Genomic DNA, 25899 nt, shown 5'->3' on the forward strand with positions numbered 1-25899 from the left:
TTGAAATGTGGCTAATATAAATGAGAAAGTGAATTTTAATTTAGTTTAACTTAATTACTTTTAATATAAATAATTGCAGAGACAGAGATTTATTTTAAGGAATGGGCTCATATGATTGTGGATGTTGGCAAGTCCAAAAATCTGCAGGATAAGCCAGCAGGCTATAGACCCTCCAGTTCAAGTCCGAAGGCAGTATACTGGGAGAATTCCCCTTTCTTCAGAGGATGTGAGTCTTCTTCTATTAAGGCCTTCAACTGATTGGAATATGCCACCCACTATGGAGGATAATCTGCTTCACTCAGTCTGGTGATTTAAATGTTAATCTCATCTAAAAATATTTTTACAGAAATATTTAAAATGTTTGACCAAATATCAGGGTAGCACGGCCTAGTCAAGGTGACACAAAAATTAATCATCACATAGTTCACGTAACATTTTTGTATGCAGTTCAACAAATTACATCATTCTATGGAGTACACTGGAAAGGAATTTAACCAGTACTAAATTGAATTGCTTTCATAAAATCAAACAAAACTTACATGTTTAATAAATCATCAGATAAAGCATTCTAATTTAATGTTACTTGTTTCAGAGTATTCTAAAATTCTTTGATGCTATCTAATTATTATCAATACTACTTTCTTGTTTTCTAGAGTATCTGAGTAAAAGTATGAAGACTGCTCTAATATTATCATTTTCCCATAGTGAAAATATCACAGTGATTGAGAGGAGTTGAATCTACCATTACTTCCATCACACAACTATAGAACATATCTAATATATTTGAAAAAAAAAGCATAACGATAGAGCTAATGGGATGATACTATGTAACACATGCCGTAATTAAACATGGACCAATAGCTAATCCTAAAAGAATAATTAAAATACTTGTTAATAATCCTTCTATTTACATTTCAAATATGAAAAGTAAGTGTTAAATTACATTTCTTCGTTGACTACAAACTCTTAGTAATTGGAACTATTTAAAATGAATAACAATACTTGATTTGGTCTGGTTTTTAATTTCATACCAAGGATTTCAGCTCAGTACTCTCCTAACATAGCATCTTTGACTAAGTCATGAGATTTTACTTAAGCAAAGGGCTGCCTTGGGAAGAGAAGTAGACACAGAGATACTTCCTGCATTTTTAAGTGTTCTTCCCTGTAGTAGACATTACTTCCTTCACAAACTATAATGTTTACATTGCTCTCTTTCATATTTGAATGAGGAAGATGGATCACAGGGAAGAAAACATCTGCCCTGTTCACGTTGTACAGCATAGTGATTGTTATTTGGTTTTTTCTTAGAACTATATGAGAATTCATTGATTTTTTTTTTTTTTCTTGCGGTACGCGGGCCTCCCACTGTTGTGGACTCTCCTGTTGCGGAGCACAGGCTCCGGACGCGCAGGCTCAGCGACCATGGCCCACGGGCCCAGCCGCTCCACGACATGTGGGATCCTCCTGGACCGGGACACAAACCCGCGTCCCCTGCATCGGCAGGCGGACTCTCAACCACTGCGCCACCAGGGAAGCCCGAGAATTCATTGATATTTAAACTCGTTGTCCACCTGAATTTTTCACCAAGGTACCTCATTTCTGGTTGTTGTCCACCAGGCTATCTGCATGTGGCTATTGTGAAGATGAAATTTTATGTTGCATTTGGATTAAAAGTGGCTGGAGACAGCCTTTATTTTAGTGATTTGCGAAATGGAAAGCTGAACCAAAGTGACTGTAGCTTTCTGACTACGAAGAGAAGCTATGCCATGTGGTGAGTTTAATTAACACAAGGCTGGTGAGATTATTCCTAGAATGATGGGTTAATAATCACTTAACTGGTGGCTTTGTTTACAGCCTAGATGAGCAAGCCTTTTTAATAAGCTTTGTGGTTGACCTAGCCTCTGGGTTAAAAGTTACATTTCTGGTAGATTAAACAGATTTTGTAGTTTCAAGTGAATAACTCTGAGAACCTTTGCCCCCCTCAATAAACATTAAGCACGGGAGGGCTTCCCTGGTGGTGCAGTGGTTGAGAATCCGCCTGCCAATGCAGGGGACACAGGTTCAAGCCCTGGTCCGGGAAGATCCCACATTCCACAGAGCAACTAAGCAACTAAACCACAACTACTGAGCCTGCGCTCTAGAGCCGGTAAGCCACAACTACTGAAACCCACATGCCTAGAGCCTGTGCCATGCAACAAGAGAAGCCACCGCAATGAGAAGCCGGCGCTCCGCAACGAAGAGCAGCCCCTGCTCTCCGCTACTAGAGGAAGCCTGGGAAGCAACACAGCCAAAGATAAATAAATAAATTAAAACAAACAAAAAAATTAAACACAGGAACTGTCATTCAAGATAATAAGAAGAAGAGTGTGTTATAAACTAAAAGAATCTTTCTTAAATCCTTTGCACACACATCCCAACCCCCAGTCTCCTAACAGCCTGGTTCTTTGTGCTCTTCCTTCTGTTACTGGAATGAGTAATACTCAGCACTGTTTATGGAAGTTGCAAAGCAGTTGTGTCAACAAGATTCTTTTCTCTCAAGGCTTGTCATCAAATACCATGGTTTTCTATAGTTTCTTTTCATTTTAACCAAAGATAACTCAAAGTTTAAAGCTTATAATTTTTCTTTCTACCCTCAGGTTTCCCGGTGGTTTCACAGTTATGATCTTTAAAAATGTGTATCTGTACATCCATTTCAGATCATTTTATTTTTGGCTGCACCATGCAGCATGCGAGATCTTAGTTCCCGGGCCAGGGATCAAACCTGTGCCCCCTGCATTGGGAGCACTGAGTGTTAACTGCTGGACTGCCAGGGAAGTCCCTATTTCAGAGAATTTTAAACAATATTCTGCTCTTTCTTTTTGTTTGATGAGTCGAATTCAACTCCATACAATGCCCACACAGTCCAGTCGTCCCATTTCGTGCAGTAACCCTAGATTTAATGCTCTAGGATGTCATTATTGGTGCCATTGCTTTTTATCGAATACCTTCTTAAGCTTGTCAGTGGCCCAGATTAAATTGTTCAAGAATGAGAATGTGACATTTGTGGTTATCCTGGACCTCAGGACTATTCAAAAAATGTTTAGCTTCATTCTTATTCTGAAAGGTGATTAAGGTACGTTAAGTACAGATTGACTTTCTCATAATAGGCATTCAAAACAGGCCATCGGGGCTTCCCTGGTGGTGTAGTGGTTGGGAGTCCGCCTGCTGATGCAGGGGACACGGGTTCGTGCCCCGGTCCGGGAAGATCCCACATGCCGCGGAGCGGCTGGGCCCATGAGCCATAGCCGCTGAGCCTGCGCGTCCAGAGCCTGTGCTCCGCAACGGGAGAGGCCACAGCAGTGAGAGGCCCGCGTACCGCAAAAACAAACGAACAAACAAAAAAAAACAGGCCATCGTCATAACTCATGTCCCACATGGACTTACATTTGATGTGGACTTTGATCCTAAGTCTGTGCCTCTGAAGAGACATAGAGACCTCTAGATACTTTATGATTTTTCTCCTTAAAGTTTTCATTTTAGGAGAATTCAGTTCATCTTCCAGCTTCTAACTACTAGTAAAAGTTACTGATTCATAGACTGCTAGAACAGAAAGGCCCTGGAGACTTCCTAATTCTAGACTCCTTATTTCATATAAGAAGTTTTACAGTTTTGTGGAAGGGTTTTCCTGATGTTGGCTAGTATAGTTCTTAAAGTGTATCACCAATTGTTATTCTAACCCATTTCTGCAAATGTATCAGTAGTCTACAGTGTACAGAGGTTTTGTGAAGTGATCCTGGATAATTTTTATTCTTGCTGCCTTGTTTTATAAATGTGTACTTTAAGTCTGTTCACCTGTACCTAATGGCTACTGAACACTTTTCTAGAGAATGTTTTATGAGATTTGGACATTCAGGTAAACATGAACATTCTATGGGAGTCTTTTCGTTCATACTGAAACTGCCCTGTTATGAGAGCTAGAGAATAATTATGATCTTTGGCAGAATAGTGGTATCATTTTTTTCTAACTCTCAGAAACTAGCTGTTGGCTTTTATACAAGGGAATATCAAGTTACTTCCTCTTTTTTAAAATTCAAAGGGGTGTGGAACAAAGTGTTCAGTACACAGAAGGAAGTGCTTCCTTTCCATAGAACAGTATGTTTCTAGTTCCTACTAGAAATCTTTAATAAAGCATCACAATATTCACTTTACAGAGCATGAATCCTGTTAGATACAAAACTATTTCAACACCCAGATTGTATCTATGAGCGGGATCTACAGGACTCTGTTTTGCTCCTATCTTACTTAATAATGATTACTAAACTTGTATTAAAGGGCCTCTATACATATTATCTCATTGAACTTTCACAGCAACCTGAAGAGAAAGGCATGTGTTACAATTCTGACCATATTAAGTGAAAGTCAGATATCATTTGGAACAGTGATTTAGTTAACCATGATTCACAGCCCTCTTCCATAGTCAGGGCTGGCCAAGGCCGTTCCCATCATTTCTTTGGCTTTCCAGGCTGCATTCCTGCATCTGCCCATCCTTCAGCTTCCTCCTCTAGTCACACTGAGCTATGAACCTCTGCCCCCTCCTTTTGCCACAAGATTCCCAATAATTTTCTGAGGCATTACTGACTTTTCTGAAAACAAGGGGTCATGTTGCATAGCAACGGGTTTCTACCATCTCTCTGGCTCTCGCCCTCACTAACTACCCCTTCCCCAAACCCACAAGAATCAAACATGTCCCTGCCCCTTATTCAGGAGGGGAAAGTTAGGTTTAGGAAGGGTTAGTGATGGATCCAAATGATGGAACATGACCTGAAAGCCATGTGTTCTGATGACAGATCCAGGGCTCCACTTGTTACTTTAAAAATATCAACATTAACCGTTTGTTTAGCACTTTACAATTTACATAGAGATTTTACTTACGTTAACTCATTTTAATGTCTTTAATAATGCTGTGAGGTAAGTATTATTGTTCCATTTTGAAGAAGCATACATGGTTACATAGAGAATTGACTTACCTTAGGCAATGCCTGTTTGTTAATGCTCGACTTTACCCTTTCCTTTGAGATTTCATTTACCTAAAATTGATTTCATCTCTTTGTGGCAAGTCCCGTAGTTTCCCAAGGATTTCTGTTAATTACTAGTCTCATGGTCATCTCTTCCTACAGCTGAGCCCTTGCTCTCAGCTAAATCTCACCTTTCCCTAGGACAATATACCTTTCAGCTTCAGTGCAACCCAGATATGAAAAATAGTCTTTTATTTATTTATTTTAATTTTTGTAAAAACCAAAGCTGGCTACTCCAGAAGTTGAAGAAAGCAATACAGAAATTTCTCACCACTGACATGAATTTTGCCAGAATTGGCATACTATTTTGACTTTAAAAAATAATTTTTTCATTTTGCTGGAGAGTTAACAATGGATTCAGTATTGGAATTTTTACTCCTAATCTCATATTCTTTTTACCACAAAATACTATTTCATAGAAGTATTTGTTATTTAGGTTTGGTAATTATTTATATATCTATTCAGAAAATTTTAATCAGAGTAATTCAGAGAATATTAAGACATCAGTGGTTCTCAAACATTTTGGCCTCAGGGCCCTTTTGCACTCTTAAAAATCACTGAGGACTCCAAAGAACTTTTGCTTATATGAGTTAATACTATTGGTTTTTACCATAATAGACATTAAAACTTGAGAATTTCTTAAAATATTTATTTAAAAATGACAAACCAATTACATGTTAACATAAATAAGATCTTTTTATGACTATAACGATATTCTTTTTAAAAAGTAGTGAGAAGGTTGGCATTATTTTTAATTTTACTATCTCTTTAATGGCTAGCTTAATAGAAGATAATTGGATTTTCATTGTTGTTATGTTTGAAGTATGTGAAGAAAACTTAGCTTCATAAAGGTATATAGCTGGAAAAGGGAGATGTGTTTGAGTCGTGTTTTCAGATACATGTGATACTCTTCTTGATTACTATACCAAAATTTGTCAAGTGGTAGTTATTTAGAGATTCTTACTCATTGTTAGGTGAGACCAGACAACAACCAAAGGTTGGAAAATGTGTTGTCTGCCAAAACTCTAGTAACCCCATTGAACTCTGTAATTTTTTCTATTGTGTTTCTATGTTCTGGACACTGTTCTAAGCACTTTACATATATTAGCTCATTTAATCCTCATAATAACTCAGTGAGAAAGGTGTTAATATTAACTTCATTTTGAGGTTACTGAAGCAACTGAGTAAACTGAGGCATAAAAATGGAAATGAGGAAACTGATGCACAGAGATTCTCTGAAGTGAATTTGCCATTTTAGTTTTCAGCTCTGTTGTTTTACAAGATAGTAAATTCAAAGTAAAATAACCCTAATAACATGGACAAGTAATAGAATTGCAAAGTTATTGATAATCCTATGACATATTGAACATTCTAATAATAAATTGATAAATTACCAAGGGAGATCACATAGTCCTCCATTAGTAGGCCAAAATCACTTATTATTCCCTTAGTATGCCTCCAGTTATATTGTCATTAATGATCTATGTTTAACTTGTTTCTAATATAATTTTTTCTGAATATGACTTCTAAGAACCACATTAATTCAGCTTCTGAATATATTTTTTAGCAAATCAATACATGTTTGCATGCACTTTCCCTTATGTTACTATAAAAATACCATTAAACTAATTTTGAGAATCTGTATTTTGGATCCTAGTAGAAATACAGCTAAAACAACACTTAACAGCTTTTCAGGATTACAGAAATTCAAGAACATGCGAGTGACAGTTTTGGCAGTTGCAACGCAAATTTTTAGAGGAGTTGGCAGGTATAGCTTAATAGGACACATGACTCCTTCTGATGGTACAGGAAAGTGGGCAACGGGCAGTAAGAGAAGCAGCAGCTTCAAGAACAAATTTTACTGCCATGAATTTTTAATGGTACTTTCTGGGAGCTTCCCAGGATACATTCAGCTGAGAAACCTATGATCGGTAGTGAGTATGCTTTCCCAGGGTCATAGATGCAGTATCTGTGTGATATTTTGGAAACCTATCTGTTATGGTATGAGTAAAGAATAAGAAAAAATTGGATGGAATAGCACAGCTGAGATTTATTTGTCAAATCTTCCCTCTGGTAGACAAAATAAGCATCACTTAATAATATTAAAGCACTCCAAAGAAAGTTTTGGGGAACAAGTTTATTTCCATGTCTGAAATATAACAAGATCCATATATTAATACTGGAAAGTATGACTCAGGCAACAAAGAGATCAGGTGGGTTCTGCTAATATGTCATTACAGCTCAGCATACCATAAATATTCCTATAGATTCAATGCCTATCCTTCTTTTTACAAACCGTCTTCATCCAGAACATTTATTTTTTTTTAAATAAAGTTGAATACTTGGCATGGGTCTCCCTATAGATCAATGTGTTATTTCTTTGCATTCCTCCATAGACATTTAAGTAAACTGACATGTAAAAGGGGAAAAAAGCAATTGCATGGCATAAGCTTCAGTTTGACAACTGGAAATTCCGATCTGACTGCCAGGAAGAAAGACAATGGGCAAGACACTAATTCACTAGTCCCAAGTGATGGCATTATGTTTTGTTTCACTTTGGTTTTGGTTTCATCACTTGCACACAACAGAGCAGTAGGAGAAAGACATGGAGTTAAAGAGATGATGGATGGGAAGGGCACAGAAGAGAGAAGATGTAGTAATAAATAGTTATAACTAGCATTTGTATAGAATTTTACAATTTACAATATGTCTTCTGTATTTTATTTCATATAACCCCAACTAAAAAAGAAAAAAAAAAGTCCTGTGGAGGGATCTTCAGGGCATATTTAGTTCTCTTTTTTATTTCCAGTTTTTTAAATTATTATTATCACTGTGAAATATTTCAAACATACGAAATCTTCTTAAGAATAATTTAACAAATACTCTGGGTATTTTTCTACATAAAGGAGAAAGTTGAATGAAAAGAATTATTACATAAAATTAAGGCAGTTGTGAGCTTCCCTGGTGGCGCAGTGGTTGAGAGTCCGCCTGCCAATGCAGGGGACACAGGTTCGTGCCCCGGTCCGGGAAGATCCCACATGCCGCAGAGTGGCTGGGCCCGTGAGCCATGGTTGCTGAGCCTGCACGTCCGGAGCCTGTACTCCGCAACGGGAGAGGCCACAACAGTGAGAGGCCCGCGTACCGCAAAAAAAAATTAAGGCAGTTGTAACTATGCTATTGTACATGGGGTAGAAGAAAGATGATCTATGATAATGATTTGTACAAGGATCCATTTAAATTTGCTAAATTTCTTTCATTTACTTATATAGTTCAACAGCTCAGAATATAAAATATCAATTCCACATTCTTATCTGCCAGCATTAGTTGCTTATTAATACTGTCATTTTAATAATAAGTTCTAAGCTATTTAAAATAGTTCAATATCTGTATTTAGGACAGAATCAATTGTCATCGCTATTAGAATTTAGAAAAGATACCAATAGAAGGGCAAAGTCACAGATAGATTAGAAGGCCATGAATTTATCTTTTGGGAAAGAAATTATTTAATACATGTCAATTGGTGCCTATGTTCTATTTCTAACGATGCCTACATGAAAAGGCATGGCTCTAGCCTTGAGAATTTAGTCATACCAATTAATACAGTTTTACACAATAATTATCTTTAGTTGAAACTGCTTTATAGCATAGAATTATAAAATTCCTTTACAAGTAATGCTAATTAACTGAAAGTGTAATAGCCATCTGCCTTGAGGAATAAGCAAGTATATTCTTTTTGCAACTTTCCCTAAAACATAAAAATTATTCTCTACTTTTGATACTTAGTATATCATAATATGCCCCATAGATTTATTTATCATAAATTCTTACTATCTTTTGTGTTCCCCACACAGTACAGTGCCTGGAATATTGTAGGTTCTTAATAAATGTAATTTTTATTAAATTGAATTTGTAAATTTTTCTGGAGACTGCCATCATTTTCCCTACTAAGCCGTTGAGTTTCAGTTTCTTTTCACATAGCTTGCAGCTAAGACACTGATGCCTTCCACATGAGTTTGACATAAAGTACTTTCACTTATGTGTGGCTAATTTCAGGTGCAAAGATACTCAGTTATTTGAAAGAGAATTCCTAAGGACAGGTAGGAGGAGATAATCCTGCTCAAGAATGCAAGAATGTTACCACTGTTTTGTTGGGCTAATTTCTAGAGAAGACACCTGGTGAACAGAAATGTCAAGCTCTTCATAATTTTTTTTTCTTCAAAGTCAGAACTACAAAGAAAACATTGGACTTTTCCACCATTTGAAAATATGGCAGTCCTATTTCTAGGGGAATTAAATAAATGATGGACTGATGCATACAGAGGAAAATGAATAGATCGTATTTTCAAAAAAATTTAAAGAATTTTTTCCTAAGGAATCTGCACTTTACATTGATAATTTTAACTAATATCAATAGAATATTAGCTAAGAATATTTTTCGTAACACATCCTGTCTCAGGGCAAAGTTGGTAATGTGAAATGTGGTTTAATATTTAAGCTGCTCTCTGTTCTACACCTCAAAGCACATTTTCTGTTTAGAATAGAAGAGATAAATCAAAATTTTTCTAAATTGATTTAATAATACTCTGTGGTAGTAGTAAAAATAGCAAGAAAAGTAGAAATTTTATTTTGGCAGTATGGGTACACTTTGCTTTTTGGAATACATGTGTCCTTGAAAAAGTCTAAGTTAAATCATTTTAAATGCACCTCTGGAGTTCCCTCTTAAATTTTACTCTGTAAATAATTTTATAGATGAGGAATCAGTTAACTATATAAGTGAATGTTCATTTAGATAGATGTTTGGTAGTCTTTAATTTATGTATTAAACTTTATTTTGTTTAAATAATGGAGTGTAGAAAGTCCGGGTCTTTAAAAGGAATACTTCCAAAAGATAACATGGAAAAAGGGGGTCATGGCAAAGTCCCTCTGGTTAGGGACTAAACTTATTTTTTGATGGAAACTACCAAGAATTTACACACACTATAGATGAAAGTAAAAAGAATGTTTTCAGAAAGAAACCACTTACCATGTGATTTGCAGCCATGTTTCTTATGAGACCAGGAAAACTGTAATCAGTGTAGCAAAATCTTTGTGGATGACAAAGGCAATTGCAAGGATAAACAGCAGGCTCCGATGACCAGCAAAGACCATTCAAAGGTAGGAATTTTTTAAATTATGTGACAAGTTATCTATCCTTTTGTTTATTTAGTGAAAGGAGACATTTTCTCTGGCATTTAGGGGATAATTACAGAATTAATTTAGCACATTCCATCCCCTTTCTTCTGGTCTAAGGGTAATCTTCCGAGTAGACGTCCTTACTAGAAAGAATGTTCCTTGATAAGATGAATGAGTTTTTTCATTCAGTTGGCATTTAGATTTGTTTTTTTATTTTAAATTGCTAACAAATTGCCTTGGTAAAATTAATCCCATATTAACAATTAGTCTGAGTAGAATAAGCTAGTTATTTTGAAACCCATTCATCTAAATTTCATCTATATATAAATTTATATAACAGAAAGTGAAAGCTTCCTCTTCTCCCACAATTGTTATTCCCCTGAAAATAATCATGTCCAAGGGTTTGGTGTATATCTTTACATTTTTTTCTTTCTCTTTCTCTCTCAGCGAATACATGCACACTCACATTTATTCGTTCATTCATTTAAAAAATATTTATTGATGTCCTATAATGAGCCAAATATTGTTTTAGGTGGTGTGGATACAGCAGTGACTAGTCCCTGCCCCTATGGAACTTTACATTTTTTATTATAAAGAGCTAATAATAAATAAGATATTCTGCCATAGCCAGATGTCCTTCCAATCAGCAATACATCATAAGCACTTTTCCGCATCAGCGCTTAGAGCCCCACTATATTCCTTTTTTATTTTCTTTTTCCATTTATAGTCTTGAAGTAGTCTATGCTCACCATCTATACATTTTCACTTTCCAATCATGTCTCAACTTACAAAAGTCTGGGCTTCTTCCCACACCGTTCTACTAAAATATTGTTTATCAGTTCCCATGTGCTTGTTGTGAAATCCAGTTGACACTGTTCAGTTCTCACCTTCTTTGGCTCCTTCACAGTATGGGATACAGGCCACTCTGTATAACTCCCCTCCACTGCTCTAGTTCACACAATAGCTGTTTCATCTCAGACTCTTTCGCTGGTGCTCCTTGCTTTTCTTCTAGATGATGGTATTATTTCCTTGGCCCTCAGTCTCCATTCTGTCTGTAGATAGTGTCATGTGCTCCCGTGAATTCACATACCACCTATATGCTAAGTAGTCTCAGATCTTTATGTTATGTCATCCTGTACACCTCCTGATGGGTATCTCACAGGTGCCTCCAGCTTAATGCAGAGCAGGATTCATTGTCTTCCCACTCATCCCTTTTCCTCTTCCTGAATTTCTTAGTGCAAGAAGCCTCCTTTTACTCAGCCACCCAGACCAGACATTCTGGCCTCATTCTCAACATTTCTCTGTCCCATGCTCTTCACCTACAGTCTGTAACCCTATTAAATGTCCCTCTTTATAATCTCTAATCCCCTTCTCTCATCCTTACTGTCACCCATCTCAGTTTTGACTATCAACATTTATCTCTTAGATTAGGGCAAATCCCCTTGCCTAAGTCCTGTTCCATTCCAATGCATTCTTCACACTACAGCCAGAGTGCTTTCTCTAATGCAAAACTTATTATGTTATTCTTTTTTCAAAAGCATTTCTGTGGCTTCCTATGAGCTCTGCATTAAGTACAAAAACCTTAGTACAGCTGTAGGCTGTAATACAGCTCTCTGTAATTTGGCACCTACTTGTCTATATACTCTCATCTCTCGTCAAGATATGTCTGAATCTGTGTTCTGAACTGTTGATCCACAGAGGGCCAAACTCTCTCTCCCTTTCTGTATTTGAACATTCCACTCCTTACTGAAATGCTCTTTGCCTTCCTTTCAGCCCTTTACCTGGATGGCTCCTCTCCCTCAAGAATCATCTCTGATTCGTGTTCCCCTGTGACTTTGCTTTTGTCCATGTTGTTGCAAGTGTTTGAAATGTCTGTCCTTTTCCCAGATTCACCCAGATGCTCCTGTGAATGCATTCACATCTAACATGGTCCCTTCTGAGAGCATTTCCTGATCCTGCTATGAGCACTCAGAGAAGGCTGTGGTTGTCTTTGCTGTAGCATTTACTCCTGTCGTGATAATCCTCTGATTGTCGTCTGCATCTCACATAGACTGAGTTCCTTGAGAGCAGAACCCATCTTATTCAACTTTGTGACCCCCCCAAAGCTAGCAGTGTCTGACTCGTGGTGGATGAAAGAGTGTTAAATAAGTAATTCATTCTAAACTATGCCTAGTTTGCATCTCATAAATGAGTGGATATTTGTTCATGAGATGAAAAACTTGGCATAGACTTGGTATGACAACCCTCCACAACCTCCACCTCCCACCAGAATATATAAGTACTAAATAATGAAATTAAGGCCTACAAATAGAATTATAGTCTTTGAGATAAAAAAAAGTCTTTGGAAGAAAGTAATAAAGGAACTCCTTTCAGCATATGGAAAGTAAGTTATATATTTCTAACTTATGAATATCTGTATGACATTTGATTCGTAAACTATAGTCAGTTATACTTGTTTCCTTCCCTTCAAACTATCAGTTTCTACTGCACTATTGGCTGCTTTTGTACCCTCTAACCATCCTGGATTTTAGAGCCTGAATGAAACTATTAGGATTCATTTTTTATCCTTGTAAGTGTTTGTACTTACAGGGATACATTAAATATGTAATTGGATTAAAATAATAATATTGTATTAGATATTATTAGAAAAAGGAGAATTCAAAAACTACCGCCACTGCCAGTACTCAGTAATATAAATTAATATTTTAAAAGATTACAAAACTCTTCACATGTTCTAATGCCAAGCTGAAAGGCTCACTTAGCTTTTTTCTTGTAAGTTGGCCGGAAAGTGAGAATGATAGCTATTGTTTTAAGCAGATTTGGCATCAACTCTAGTTTTACTGTTGTTCATGTGGAATTTTCTTCACATGGTAGCCAGATGGAGACCAAAAAAATCCACTAAATTTCAAAATTAGTTTATTTTTTAGCAAACATGATTACAGTATGTATTCAGAATGCATTATGTGAAAAACCTATTTTTTAATCTAACTTTATATTATCAAAGAAAGAAGTTAAATATATGTTGATGCATTGTGGAAACCTGTTTATCAAATACTTGTACATAAATATTATAAACTTGGTTTTGTAAAGCTGCTCTGAGGTCGTATGGAGTTCTTTATGGAAACACCAAGCTATAGTCCTTGACACATGAATTTTTATAGAAGGAGCCTTAGAGGTCATTTAGTACTTCTTTTCCAATTCAGGTATGTCTTTTACAGAATCTTTGGTAGATGATCATCTAACCTATTTTTTTGTGGTCTTTGTTTCTTTTCTTTTTTAGAATTTTTTTTTTTTTTTTGCATTGAATTGAAATCTGCCTCCTTGTAATGTTACCCATTAGTCCCAATTATATACTTTGGAATAAAACAGAGACGAGCTGGTCCATCTGCTATTCACCGAATGATGAAAGCCACAAATCTAGAAGTCATTATTTTCTTCCCTTTCCTCTCTCATTATCCTCCCTCCCCTCATTGAAAAAGTCCTATCAGTTCTAAGTCCAAAGTATACATTTGATCCATCCACTTACTTCCATTTTTACTGCCACTAGATGGTAGTCCAAGCCACCATCATCTTTGACCCAAACTACTTTAATAGCCTTAAAAAAAAAACCTCTGTGCTTCGATTTTCATCTCCCTACAATCTCCTTCCTATACCAACGATCTACAAATTGTAGTCCTGACACCCTAGGACAACACAAGATGATTCATTAGAATGCAAGAAGAAATACCAGAAGTTCTATTTATATTTATTTTTATCTCATCTGTCTTAATTTCTATTTTTGTATAAGTTTCTATAATGTTTATAAATTAGTACAGTGTATATATTTTAGCTCTTATTTTTCTTTTTTGCTTTTTATTAAATTCATAGTCTGATAGATCCAACTTCCCACATCTATTTACATAGTCTTATATAACTAACATGTAAACAGTTGATTTTTTAAATAACATGTAGTGCCTTTCGTTTAACCCATTTAGATTTTCTTACACATTTTTTAAAAATTTTGAAACTATCTTACACCTACAGAAAAAATTCAAGCACAATAACATTTTTTCCTGAACCATTTGAGAGTTAGTTGCCAACCTGATGCCCCATCATCTCCAATGCTTTAGTGTATATGTCCTACAAAGATATTTTCCTACATTAGCCACAAAAGAACTATCAAAAACAGGAGAACATTATTATTCCTATTTAGTCCTCAAAGTATGTCCTTTATTGTAACCATTCCAATTCAGAATCGCGTTATTACATTTATTCATGTCTCCTTAGTCTCTTTCAAATTGGAAGAGTTCCTCAGTCCTTCTTTGACTTATATAACCTTGATACTTCTGAAGATTTTAGGTCAGTTATTTTGTAGAATGTCCCTCAGTTTAGTTTTGCCTGATATTTACTGGGAATTAGATTCAGATTGTGTACCTTAGGGTGGAACACTGTAGAAACAATGCTATATTCTCATTGCATCCTATCTGGTGGCACATGATATCGATTTATCCTGATTACTGATGATGTTAACTTTGATCACTTGATTAATATGGTGTTTATCAAGCACTTCCGGTGTGTGGTTACTCTTTTCCATATATATAATTAATAAGTGTTTTGTGGGGAGGTACTTTGAGACTCTATCAATGTCCCATTGCATACCAAACTTTTCCCATTTACTTATTTACTTATATTAGTATGGACTCGGGGTCTCCTATTTTATTCAGCGGGTGTAATTTATTACTGTTTATTTTGATGCTTGCCTTGTCCCAGATTTGGCCAGTTAAGAGCCCCTTAGTTCAGGTTTCTACGTCTTTTTGACATATTCCCTTTCAGTCTTTAAGCCCTTCTTTAACTTTCTATGTACATTTTATCATCTGTTTCAACAACATTTCGGGTCATTTAGATTACTTTGAATCTTCATTATGCAGCTTTTAACTATTCCTCTTACATAATAAGCATGTCTTCTATTTCTTTATTCAAATCGTGGATAATAATAATGAGTTGAAGCCAAAGAAAGGGCCCAGTTGTGCTGCTCCAGAAACTTCTTTCCAGATCGGGGATTCTCAACCAGTTAATCAGTTAATATTAATTAATATACTATTTTTTAGTTTATTTTGAAGAATTATCTGATTAGTCTTCCAGCTAGTTGCTGCTGCCAAGTCAATGTCACTGACAAGCCAAAAACTCTATCAAGATCTTCCCTAGAGCCCAACCATCTCCTTCCTGAAAGAAAAAAATTTTTTAGCATTTTTAGCATGCTGCTCTTCATGACTGACAGCACCATCTCCATCTGATCCCAGGGTTCAGAGAACTCTTAGCTTCATGTCACCCTCATTGCCAGTAGGATCTTTACTTACAACCCACTTTGTAATATAACAGCTCTGGGGGCAGGGGGAGAAACAGAACAAAACAAAAACTTAATTCTTAGCACATGTTATAAACTCAGTAATATAACTTAACTACGGAAATGAATAAATACTGAAGACTAATGCAAATAAATTAACCCAAACTTTACATGGGTCTAACTGTTCAGTTAGCTGTGAGTGTACAATGTGAGTCTCCAAAGCCAAAAATCTGGATTCCAGTATAGAACCCAAGACTTACAGCTGTAAAACTTGGGAAAGCCACTAAATTACTCTGAGTTTCAGTGTCCTTTTATTGTTGTTATTGTTGTTGTTAGATGGAACTAATAAATGGAGCCCGCCTGCCTGCTCCACACTGTTGTAGAAGCCAGAGAATATCATGTAAATGAAAAGTTTCTGTATGCAATTAACTGGTATGAAAGTGTAAGATTATCATTCTTATCACAAATATATAGTGCTGTCATACAGTTGATTTTCTGTTATTTTATAAGAAAAGAATCAGGGGCAGCCTTTTCAAATGCCTATCATTTTCCTAAGCTATTTTCCTAATTCTGATCCTTTTTTAAAGAAGAAAATGAAGCTAACTTGGCAGGACTTTTCTTTTGATCCGACCTAATTTGTTTGTCTGTTTAATGCTCACAAATTATCTACTTAAAAAGTTCTCAAAATTTGGGGAGGTCAGCATAAGCCTCACTATTTGGTTTATAAATTCTTCCTATCTTTAATTAGAAAGTTAGAACAGATTCACTTCTCAAGACTGACGTGGCATCTTTCCTCTGCTCCTTGATTTTTCAAGAAGTAGTGGAATTAACTCTTAAAGAGACTAGAGAAAGCATCAGGCTTAGCCCTTGTTGTTCAGGAACATGTTTCACAGCCTGGGGGCAGGTTGGGGAGTTGGGGGACATCTCTATGTCTCTATCTTCCATCTATAAAATGAACGTAAAGAATCCTACTTCTCACTGTTGTAATGAGGACTAAATGTAATAATGCATGTGAAATAAGGCCTATAAATTATAAAACTTTAAAGAAATGTGTTAGTAACATATGACTCAGAACTCTGGGATAATAATAATAAAAGCTATCATTTACTGAATGTACTCTCCTTACCAGACTCTGTGCTCTCTTTTGATGCTACAGCAACCCAATATGTATTATTATCCCTATTTTACAAATGAGGAAGCTGAGGATCAGAGGGGATAAGTACTGCCCAAAGTCACACAGCTAATTCGCAGTCGAGCAAATTCAAACCCAGTTATGTCTGGCCCCAAAACCTATACCCTTAACGCTTGCCTCCAATTTTACCTCATACTCCCTCCTATTTGGCCCTACAGGGTTGAACTCATTTAAGCAGGAGCTGCCCTGAAAAGCTCTCTTCTGTTAGGAACTGCTGCCAACCTTTACATTGTTGATTCTAAATTTTGCAATATGAAAACCATTCTATTCTGGAGAAGACAGAAACCACATAGTTGATTAATAGCGCTGAACTCTCTTATTTATCTGCTAACACTGTACCATCTTCTGAAAGCAGCAGCCCTCTTCTTTCGTACTCTTTTTGTATGAACATTTTCTCTATTTTACAATTTCAAAAGCCTCAATTCCCTTTGCCTTTAGTACTAGGTGCAAAAATGCCCAATTTAATTAGAAAGACTTTAGTTGGTTACCTGTTCAGTTACTTGAATAGATTTCTGGCCAAGTACATTTTCTGCATAAGGTAATTAGTTAGTAACCCATGCCCACAAATCCTCCCTCAAATTCTTACATCATACAGATTTCTCCTTTTTTTTTTTTTTTTTGCGGTACGCGGGCCTCTCACTGCTGTGGCCTCTCCCGTTGCGGAGTACAGGCTCCGGATGCACAGGCTCAGCGGCCATGGCTCACGGGCCCAGCCACTCCGCGGCATGTGGGATCTTCCCGGACCGGGGCACGAACCCGTGTCCCCTGCATTGGCAAGCGGACTCTCAACCACTGCGCCACCAGGGAAGCCCGATTTCTCCTTTTTAAATATCCTCAATGTTTATATTGATAGGTGTTACCAATTTGTCATGTGCTTATACAAAAATTAGTGGTTTCAGAAGTGAATGATCCTGAACTGAATCAATAATTATCAAGAGCAATAACACTTTATGAATTTAGTGCTAAATAATACATATGAAAAGCTTATTTCTTTGGCAATTTATTACTTAAATTACCACAAGTGTGTTAATTGTGAACTTTGACAGCTAAATGATCAGCTGTGTAGACAGGACCCATATGAATGCTGCCTTGTGTTAGTGACCGGACATCCCTACAACTTCTATGAAACCATCAGCCTGTTACTGCTGTTGACACTTTGAAAGAACTCACAGTTGCATTATACTATCATTTGAACATTTGAAAATAAATTGAACTATTCAACAAAGACATGTGTGATACGTTGACCTTTCAGGTTCAATCAATTTGGAAAAAAAAAATTCTTTTTGATCTCAATATTACTCTTTGTAATTTGATTCCAAGAATATTTTTACTTTTACACTAACACTCTCTAAAAACTTCATTTTCTCAGAATCTCTATAGTTCCTATTTAAAAAGTCTTTTTAAACTTATGTAATAACTATAGATATTAATCACTTTTTAAATGGCATGAACTAATGGGTACATCTTGACCCAACTGAAAATTCATACCATTCTCTGGAAAAAAGTCCCTTGGCAAAATATCCTTGGGAAGAGAACAATACCAGAAATTAACAACTGCTTAATTTTAATGTATAGAAAGAGTTACCTTGTTTTCTTAGACTACATTGTAAGTGAATATAATTTTCTTAAAAAGGAGACACTGTGGGAAACATATGAAAGGATTCATTTCCTGCTGTTTTTGGAAAAATGTAATTCTTCTGTAGCATTAGGTAAAAGATTTACCTAAAATGGCTTTTCAGCAATAGTGTATTGTGAGTCAGAAATATTTTCTTTCTCGTTACAGAGATTTAACAGGTTTTGACAATCAAACAGGAGATTTTTGTATAATTATTGCATGAATGTTTAGTTCTTCCTACTCAGCTGGAAATTATTTCCGAAAATGATTTAGGAACTAATGTGAGGTCCTTAGACCAAAAACAACAACAACAATAACAACAGCGTGTTACCAAAGCAAACTTGAGTCCACTCACCTGTGCGCAGTGCCCAGTAAAGCCAGTCTACTGCCACCGGGTTGTGGTGAAGGAAAATGCAGCATTTATTGCAGTCCCCAAGCAAGGAGTCTAGGCAGCCAGTGCTCAAAAGACCCTGAAATGGCTTTCAGGGAAAGGTTTTTAAAGACACAGTGAGGGAGACGGTTATGGGGTGTGTGATCAGCTCATAGACATTCTTCTGATTGGTTGGTGGTGAGGTAACCAGGAGTCAACATCTTCAACCTTCTGGTTCCAACCAGCCTGGAGTCTATGTGCTTGTGGGCAGCATTCAGTTAACTTCTCCCACCTGGTGGGGGTTTCAGAATCGACAAAATAGTTCAAAGATATGGCTCAGAATATTATCTCTAGCCCTTGAGGAGGAACTAAAGGTCCTTGACTTTGTTTAATGGCTAAACTATTACTATTTTGTCTTGCTTGACTGTTTTCCTTTCTTTCTACATTTTCTCACTTCTCTGATTAAATTTATTCTTTGGAACTTGGGGAAGGCCTAGGAGGCTAAAGTTTTTCTGAGAACAAGAAGCAGGCAGAGGACATGGCATGGTGGGAGGGGGCTGGGAGGTGGGGTCTATCCTGAGAAGGCTCCACAGGATCCTGCTCGGTTACAAACACTCTGAAATTTATATCCTTTCCTTTCTCATGTTAGTTTGTTATGTCACGTAGTTAATTAAAAGATTAAAGTTTATTCAGATTAATTCTGTTATAAGAACTTTAAAAAGATTTTGAGATAGGTTGTGAAACCTTAGTTTCAAAAGTACTGATTTAAATGCATTTCAAATGTTAAACATGTAGCTAATTAGGGTAGGACTTTTGAGCAACAGTAGAATACTGAATTGGTCATATTTTATTTGGGGTAACATTTCTCTTCATAGAAACATTGTTTAATTTAAGAATCATTGTTTTATGTGGAATCTATCTTTTATCCTGCACTGACACAATTTTTACTCTTTTGTCAAGGTATCAGATACATACTGGACTTCAACATTCTATCATAAGACCTACACAGCCCAACTGCTTACCTCTGGACAATGCAACCCTACCTCAGAAGCTGAAAGAGGTTGGATATTCAACACATATGGTTGGAAAATGGCATTTGGGTTTTTATAGAAAAGAATGTATGCCCACCAAGAGAGGATTTGATACCTTTTTTGGTTCCCTCTTGGGAAGTGGCGATTACTATACACACTACAAATGTGACAGTCCCGGGATGTGTGGCTATGACTTGTATGAAAATGACAATGCTGCCTGGGACTACGACAATGGCATATACTCCACACAGATGTACACTCAGAGAGTGCAGCAAATCTTAGCTTCCCGTGACCCCAGAAAGCCTATATTTTTATATATTGCCTACCAAGCTGTGCACTCTCCACTGCAAGCCCCTGGCAGGTATTTTGAACACTACAGGTCCATTATCAACATCAATAGGCGCAGGTATGCTGCCATGCTTTCCTGCTTAGACGAAGCAATCAACAATGTGACCCTGGCTCTAAAGACATATGGTTTCTATAACAACAGCATTATCATATACTCTTCAGATAACGGCGGCCAGCCCACAGCAGGAGGAAGTAACTGGCCCCTCAGAGGTAGCAAAGGAACCTACTGGGAAGGGGGGATCCGGGCTGTTGGCTTCGTGCACAGTCCACTTCTGAAAAACAAGGGAACAGTGTGTAAGGAGCTTGTGCACATCACTGACTGGTACCCCACTCTGATTTCACTGGCTGAAGGACAAATTGATGAGGACATTCAACTGGATGGCTATGACATCTGGGAGACCATAAGTGAAGGCCTTCGTTCTCCCCGAATAGATATTTTGCACAACATCGACCCCATTTATACCAAGGCGAAAAATGGCTCCTGGGCGGCAGGCTATGGGATCTGGAACACTGCCATCCAGTCGGCCATCAGAGTGCAGCACTGGAAACTGCTCACAGGGAACCCCGGGTACAGTGACTGGGTGCCCCCTCAGTCGTTCAGCAACCTAGGGCCGAACCGGTGGCACAACGAACGGATTACGTTGTCAACTGGCAAAAGTGTATGGCTGTTCAACATCACAGCCGACCCCTACGAGAGAGTGGACCTTTCTAACAGGTATCCCGGAGTTGTGAAGCAGCTCCTCCGGAGGCTCTCACAGTTCAACAAGACCGCGGTGCCTGTCAGATACCCCCCCAAAGACCCCAGAAGTAACCCTCGGCTCAATGGAGGAGTCTGGGGACCATGGTATAAAGAGGAAAACAAGAAACAGAAGTTACGCAAAAATAAGACTGAGAAGAAGCAGAAGAAAAGTAAGACAAAGAAGAAACAGCAGAAAGTGGGTTCGTTTACAAATTGCCGATTGGGTGTTCCTCGTGGATAGGTACAAATTTTTTCCTGTCTGGTTAAACTTAAATCAGTACTTAGTCTTTCACCAGTTTTCTAGGTGAACCAGCATGTTTTTGGCTCAGTAGGATTCCTGCCATCAGCCTCGCTGTTTTCGTGTTGTGCTACTCCAGAGACTTCTGCCACCTGGAAAACTTGTGCTCAGTGCCAAAGGTGCTACTCTTGGAAGCCATGCTTAGAGCAGAAAGGAGATGTTTGTTTCTCTTGGTCGTTTATAAAAGGTGGTCAGTGACGAGTCCAGCTGTTGTGCTTCAGTCAGTTGACCAAACACTATGCTTTGAATTATAACATTGGACTGTAACCTGCAATTGATGGACATGCTACTTTGATGGAAGTTACAGAGCAGCATGATTAAAAACCACCTTTGATGAAGTGTAGTCAAAGGTTGCATCACCTCAAAGGCCTTGAAGAACATTTTTTTCTTAGAGAATTTTTGTATATCTATCATAGGGCACTTGGGTTTTTTTTAATTAATTCTATTTCATATATCATTTCCTTTCCTGTGAAAATAAGCTGTTTTTCTCACATGTGAACAGCTTGCACCTCACTTTATCATGCATAAGGGAATGGCAAATAAGAAAGTTTGAGCACACTGCCAAAACGTGAATGTAACTATTTTCTAAACACTTTAATAGAATGATGTTTCAGAATAAAGTACATAATTTATTTTTACAGAAAAAATATTAATTATTTTGTTTTCATAAATAGTTATACAAATGACTTTTAATTATTTTATTTTTATTTTCTACATACCATTAGAAGAATTTTATTTCATTTTATCAAGATTATCAAGCACTGTAATACTATAAATTATTAGTGTGTGAATTTATAGAATATAAAAAGAAAAAAATGATAATCATCATTGTTCAACCATTATTTTGAATGTAATAAGATGAATATATTCCTTACCAATTACTTGGAAATTCAGCATTTGTACAGAATTGAGAGACAACTTTATTGTTTCTGTCATAAACACTTTATTTATGTATCTTAATTATTAAAATGACATATTTTATAGCACCAGCAGATTGTGTGGCTTTTCTGATTTAACATCTATATAGAATTATATTATTCATTTTAACAAATCTTTACAAATAGGCAAATAGGCAAATGAAGGTATGATTTGCTAACAACCATAGTAATATAATATGGATTTTGCAAATAAGAGATATTTCCACTTGGCCACTGCATGGAGAAAAGTGTTCTCTTGTTAATAAATAAGATTTGTAATGACCCTACTCTTATACAAAGTGGACTTGGTGGGGAGATACAGAGAAATGAATATATGGGTCCTATCTGGCGTTGTTAAAAATCGAATTTGAAACTCACGCATGCAAATGCCATGAGGAGGATTAAAGGAACGTGATCTGTAATGAAGTTTATCATGGGTGATCATTGAGGACAGGTTGATGTGGTTCGCATGGGCCCTGGAGTTTTCTTTAAGGTGCCCTCTCCTAATATTACCTGTAAGTCTCATAGTTTGCACTCAAAAAATCACAGAGGGCTAGAACTGTGATATGTGAAGTTACAATTGTGATTAAAGAAATGTACGTGGCAGTATGGCAGCATACTATTAAATACATTTATATCCGAATTCAGAGGATAGCTTCTCACAGTTCATGGAAATCTATAAGAGAATTGACAGACTGTTACCAAAATTACTAAAATGGACAAAAATAATTTAATATTTAAAAATTTTAATATTTCAGTTCTAGAATATATATCTCCGTTTCATTATATAGGATTAAGTACTATTTCCTGAGTTTGTGTTTTGTCAACTGTATATTTAAATGGGTCTTAGAAATCAAAGGCATACTGTCAGTGTTTTCCTCTGTTAGTGGCACATAAATTAATGAGGTGTCATAAAATAGATAGTATCTTATAATTCAAAAGATAGTTATTATTACATTAAAAAAGAGTTCTGAGGAAAAATGAGTTCAGGATATGTGGAGTTAAACAAGGTTAAAGGGTTCAGTTTATGCAGACTTTCTTACAGTTTTTAAAATCTTAGCTTGCCTTGTAAATCTCTAACAGAAGGAAATTTTTATATAGTGTTTTCTAATTTATTTCACCATAAAACCCTTGTCTATAGCACATTACACAGGACTAGGCAAAGTATGGAACAGACCTCAGAAATTTTTAGTGTAAACATAGAATCTTCTAGAAATCGCTAGCAAAACAAAAAGGAGAAAAGAGGCAAATTAGGATCATGAAAATTAACTCACATTTGAGGCCAGTAGATATTATGTAATATGGTGTGATTTTAAATTCTCTGTAAATGACCATAACTTTCTCAATGAAAATAAATTAGCCCACAGTTTTCTACCTGGAAATGACTTCAAGGACGTTATTTACTATTTTTAGGAGAGTACCTGCCCTCCCCCCCATGACTCTGGGTAGGCGATTTAGGAGAAGTCTGTGTCTTGCCCTTAAGAAACTAAAATCTAATACAATAGTCATGTATAAATAATGAACAGAAATGTTTCCAAAATGCTGTCAACAAATCACTAGGTGTTTCAAGATGTCCAGGGAGGAAAATACTCTGCACTTGACTTTTATGCCTTAACCATTAAAACTATGTTCACGTGGGGCCTTTATTCACAGTTCATTTTCCTGAACTGTGAGTCTCAGGTTGCATTTCTTTTGCAACCTGAGAGTTGCCTGTGGCTTTTTCAAGAATAGCACCACTTTAAAACCTCTGATCCTTTTATTAGGACACCAAAGGAAACCCCTGGAATGAAATATAAGTATCCCCCTAGCTTTGTCAGAAAATAAATTGTGGATGTGGCTTATGTGTCTTGGATGGGAAAGAATCTAAATCATTTTATTCAAACGACAAAACAAACAAAACTCTGTGGTACCTTTCAATCAGTGAAAAACATCCACACCATGGCTGTCAAGTCTTGTTTCATCTGTATTTACATACTTTTCCCTCACTTTCCCCTTTTAAGAATCTTAAGAATAGAGGAGAAACTGTCCCTTTGATAGCTGAATGAGTAGATAGTTAATACATTGTAACATTTGATATTCCAAGGTACATGAATTTGGCATCAGGATTAGCTTCTTAAGCATTTTATTCCTGGGATTCTTGAGTACATACACTGTGAATTTGTCAGTAGCCATCAGAATGTGTGTTGTTGGCAGGAATAAACTGGCTTGCCAGAAGCAGCAAACAAAATTCTTGTGTCAGAAGTTAGTAATTTCATTGTTTCCTCTTAGCGAAATTACTTATTAAAATTCATTCGTTCTACAAATGTTTGTTAAATCCTACTGCCTGCTTGGCAGGCAATGTTCTTGGTGCTTGAAATCCATCAGTGAACAAAATAAAAATTCTTTTTAAAATTCTTATTCCTTGTGCAGGTGACATTCTAGCCAAGTGATGCAAACAATAAGTAATAAACATAAATAAATAAATTATATACTATATAAATAAATTATATACTATATAAAGTAGTGTGGAAAAGAAAGAGTAGATCAGGATAAGGGGAGGACTCATTCAACACCAAGTTTACCCATCCATTTGTTCAGCACTTGGTAAGTGCCACATATGATAAACTCTGTGATATGGTGACTAGCAACATGAGACAGAGTCCCTGTTTTCAGGTAGTCTGCATGCTCCTGGGAGACACAGCCATTAGTCAAATAACCAAACACCCTCCTCTTCTCCACTCTCTTCCCCTACTTGATCTTTCTCCGTAGACTTATCACCCTTTAATATATTTCATATTTTACTTACATATTTTATTTATTCTCTGGCTCTTCCCACTAGAGTGTAAGCTTCTTAACAAAAATAGTTTTATGTCTGCTCTATCTACATCTGTATTGCCAGTATGTAAAACAATGCCTGGCTCCTAGTCAGTGTTCAATATATATTTATTTTTTGCATGAATAGGTAAGATAATCACAAATATTCATATGTTCAGCTACATTTGCTTGGGTTTCCACTTTCCACGGTTGTATAGGAATTTCACTGTTGAAAAATAGAACTAATCATCCCTAATACCATTCCTCATAATAATAGCATTGTTGTGAAATGAAGAAATTTCTAGCATTAGAAAAAACTAACTTGAGTAATGTATAGTTATAGGAACAGAGTGTTAACAGCAAAAACCAAGCAAAAATCATACAATTCTGAGAGCAAATTTTATCTTTATTACCTAACAGAGTACAACATAATTATTCTAACACTACTTTGAATGTAACAGAATACAGTATAAATGAGAGTTTCCAGAAAGGAGAAATGGGGATTAAATTGTGAATAATTTTTGTAGCAAGCCATAGAAGGGAAAAATATAAATAGCAAATAAACCTCTGTGTCTTCACAGAATTATGAAGCCAAATGGACTATATCCCACATCCTTGGGTATCTTATTATGAAGCTCTCCAAACTGGCAAAGAAAGAAATCTGTTTCTTTAAAGGTAAGTTTTTCTTAAGTATTTTATTGGTCGTAGCATCTCTGTGAAGTCCATTGATTCATTGATTAGATATGACATTATAAAACACACGACATGAAAATGTTGTCCGTGGGAGTTAGGTAGACTTGAACATATTTACTTAACTTTCCATTTCATATCTATGATTTGAAATTTCCTTCCTCTCAAATGTACTACAATCCTATAATATTCTTTGTCAATTGGGTTATGCAGTTTTGGATAAAATCAATCCCACCAACTTAAAAGGTCCAAGAAAATAACATATGCTCATTAAAAATGTGTATTCATTCTTTGCAGAAATTCTTTAGCTGTTAATTATAAATGGAGGGCATCTTATCTAATGAATCAAATAAAAGT

At 36.4% G+C, this 25899-nt stretch overlaps 1 protein-coding gene across 1 annotated transcript in view; it reads left to right on the plus strand.

Moving 5' to 3' along the window:
• Window positions 1–25481, plus strand: part of ARSJ (arylsulfatase family member J) — a gene marked incomplete at its 5' end in the record, with an annotated part of 68462 nt that extends 42981 nt beyond the window's left edge. The window contains 2 exons of the mRNA XM_082838394.1: window positions 19687–21085; window positions 25434–25481. Coding sequence (XP_082694520.1) covers window positions 19687–21085 — 1399 coding nt within the window. The 3' untranslated portion in view covers window positions 25434–25481. The remainder of the gene's footprint in view (window positions 1–19686; window positions 21086–25433) is intronic.
• Window positions 25482–25899: the final 418 nt, after the last annotated feature.

Source organism: Leucopleurus acutus, assembly GCF_964270905.1.
Source record: "Leucopleurus acutus genome assembly, chromosome: 4".
NCBI lineage: Eukaryota > Metazoa > Chordata > Mammalia > Artiodactyla > Delphinidae > Leucopleurus > Leucopleurus acutus.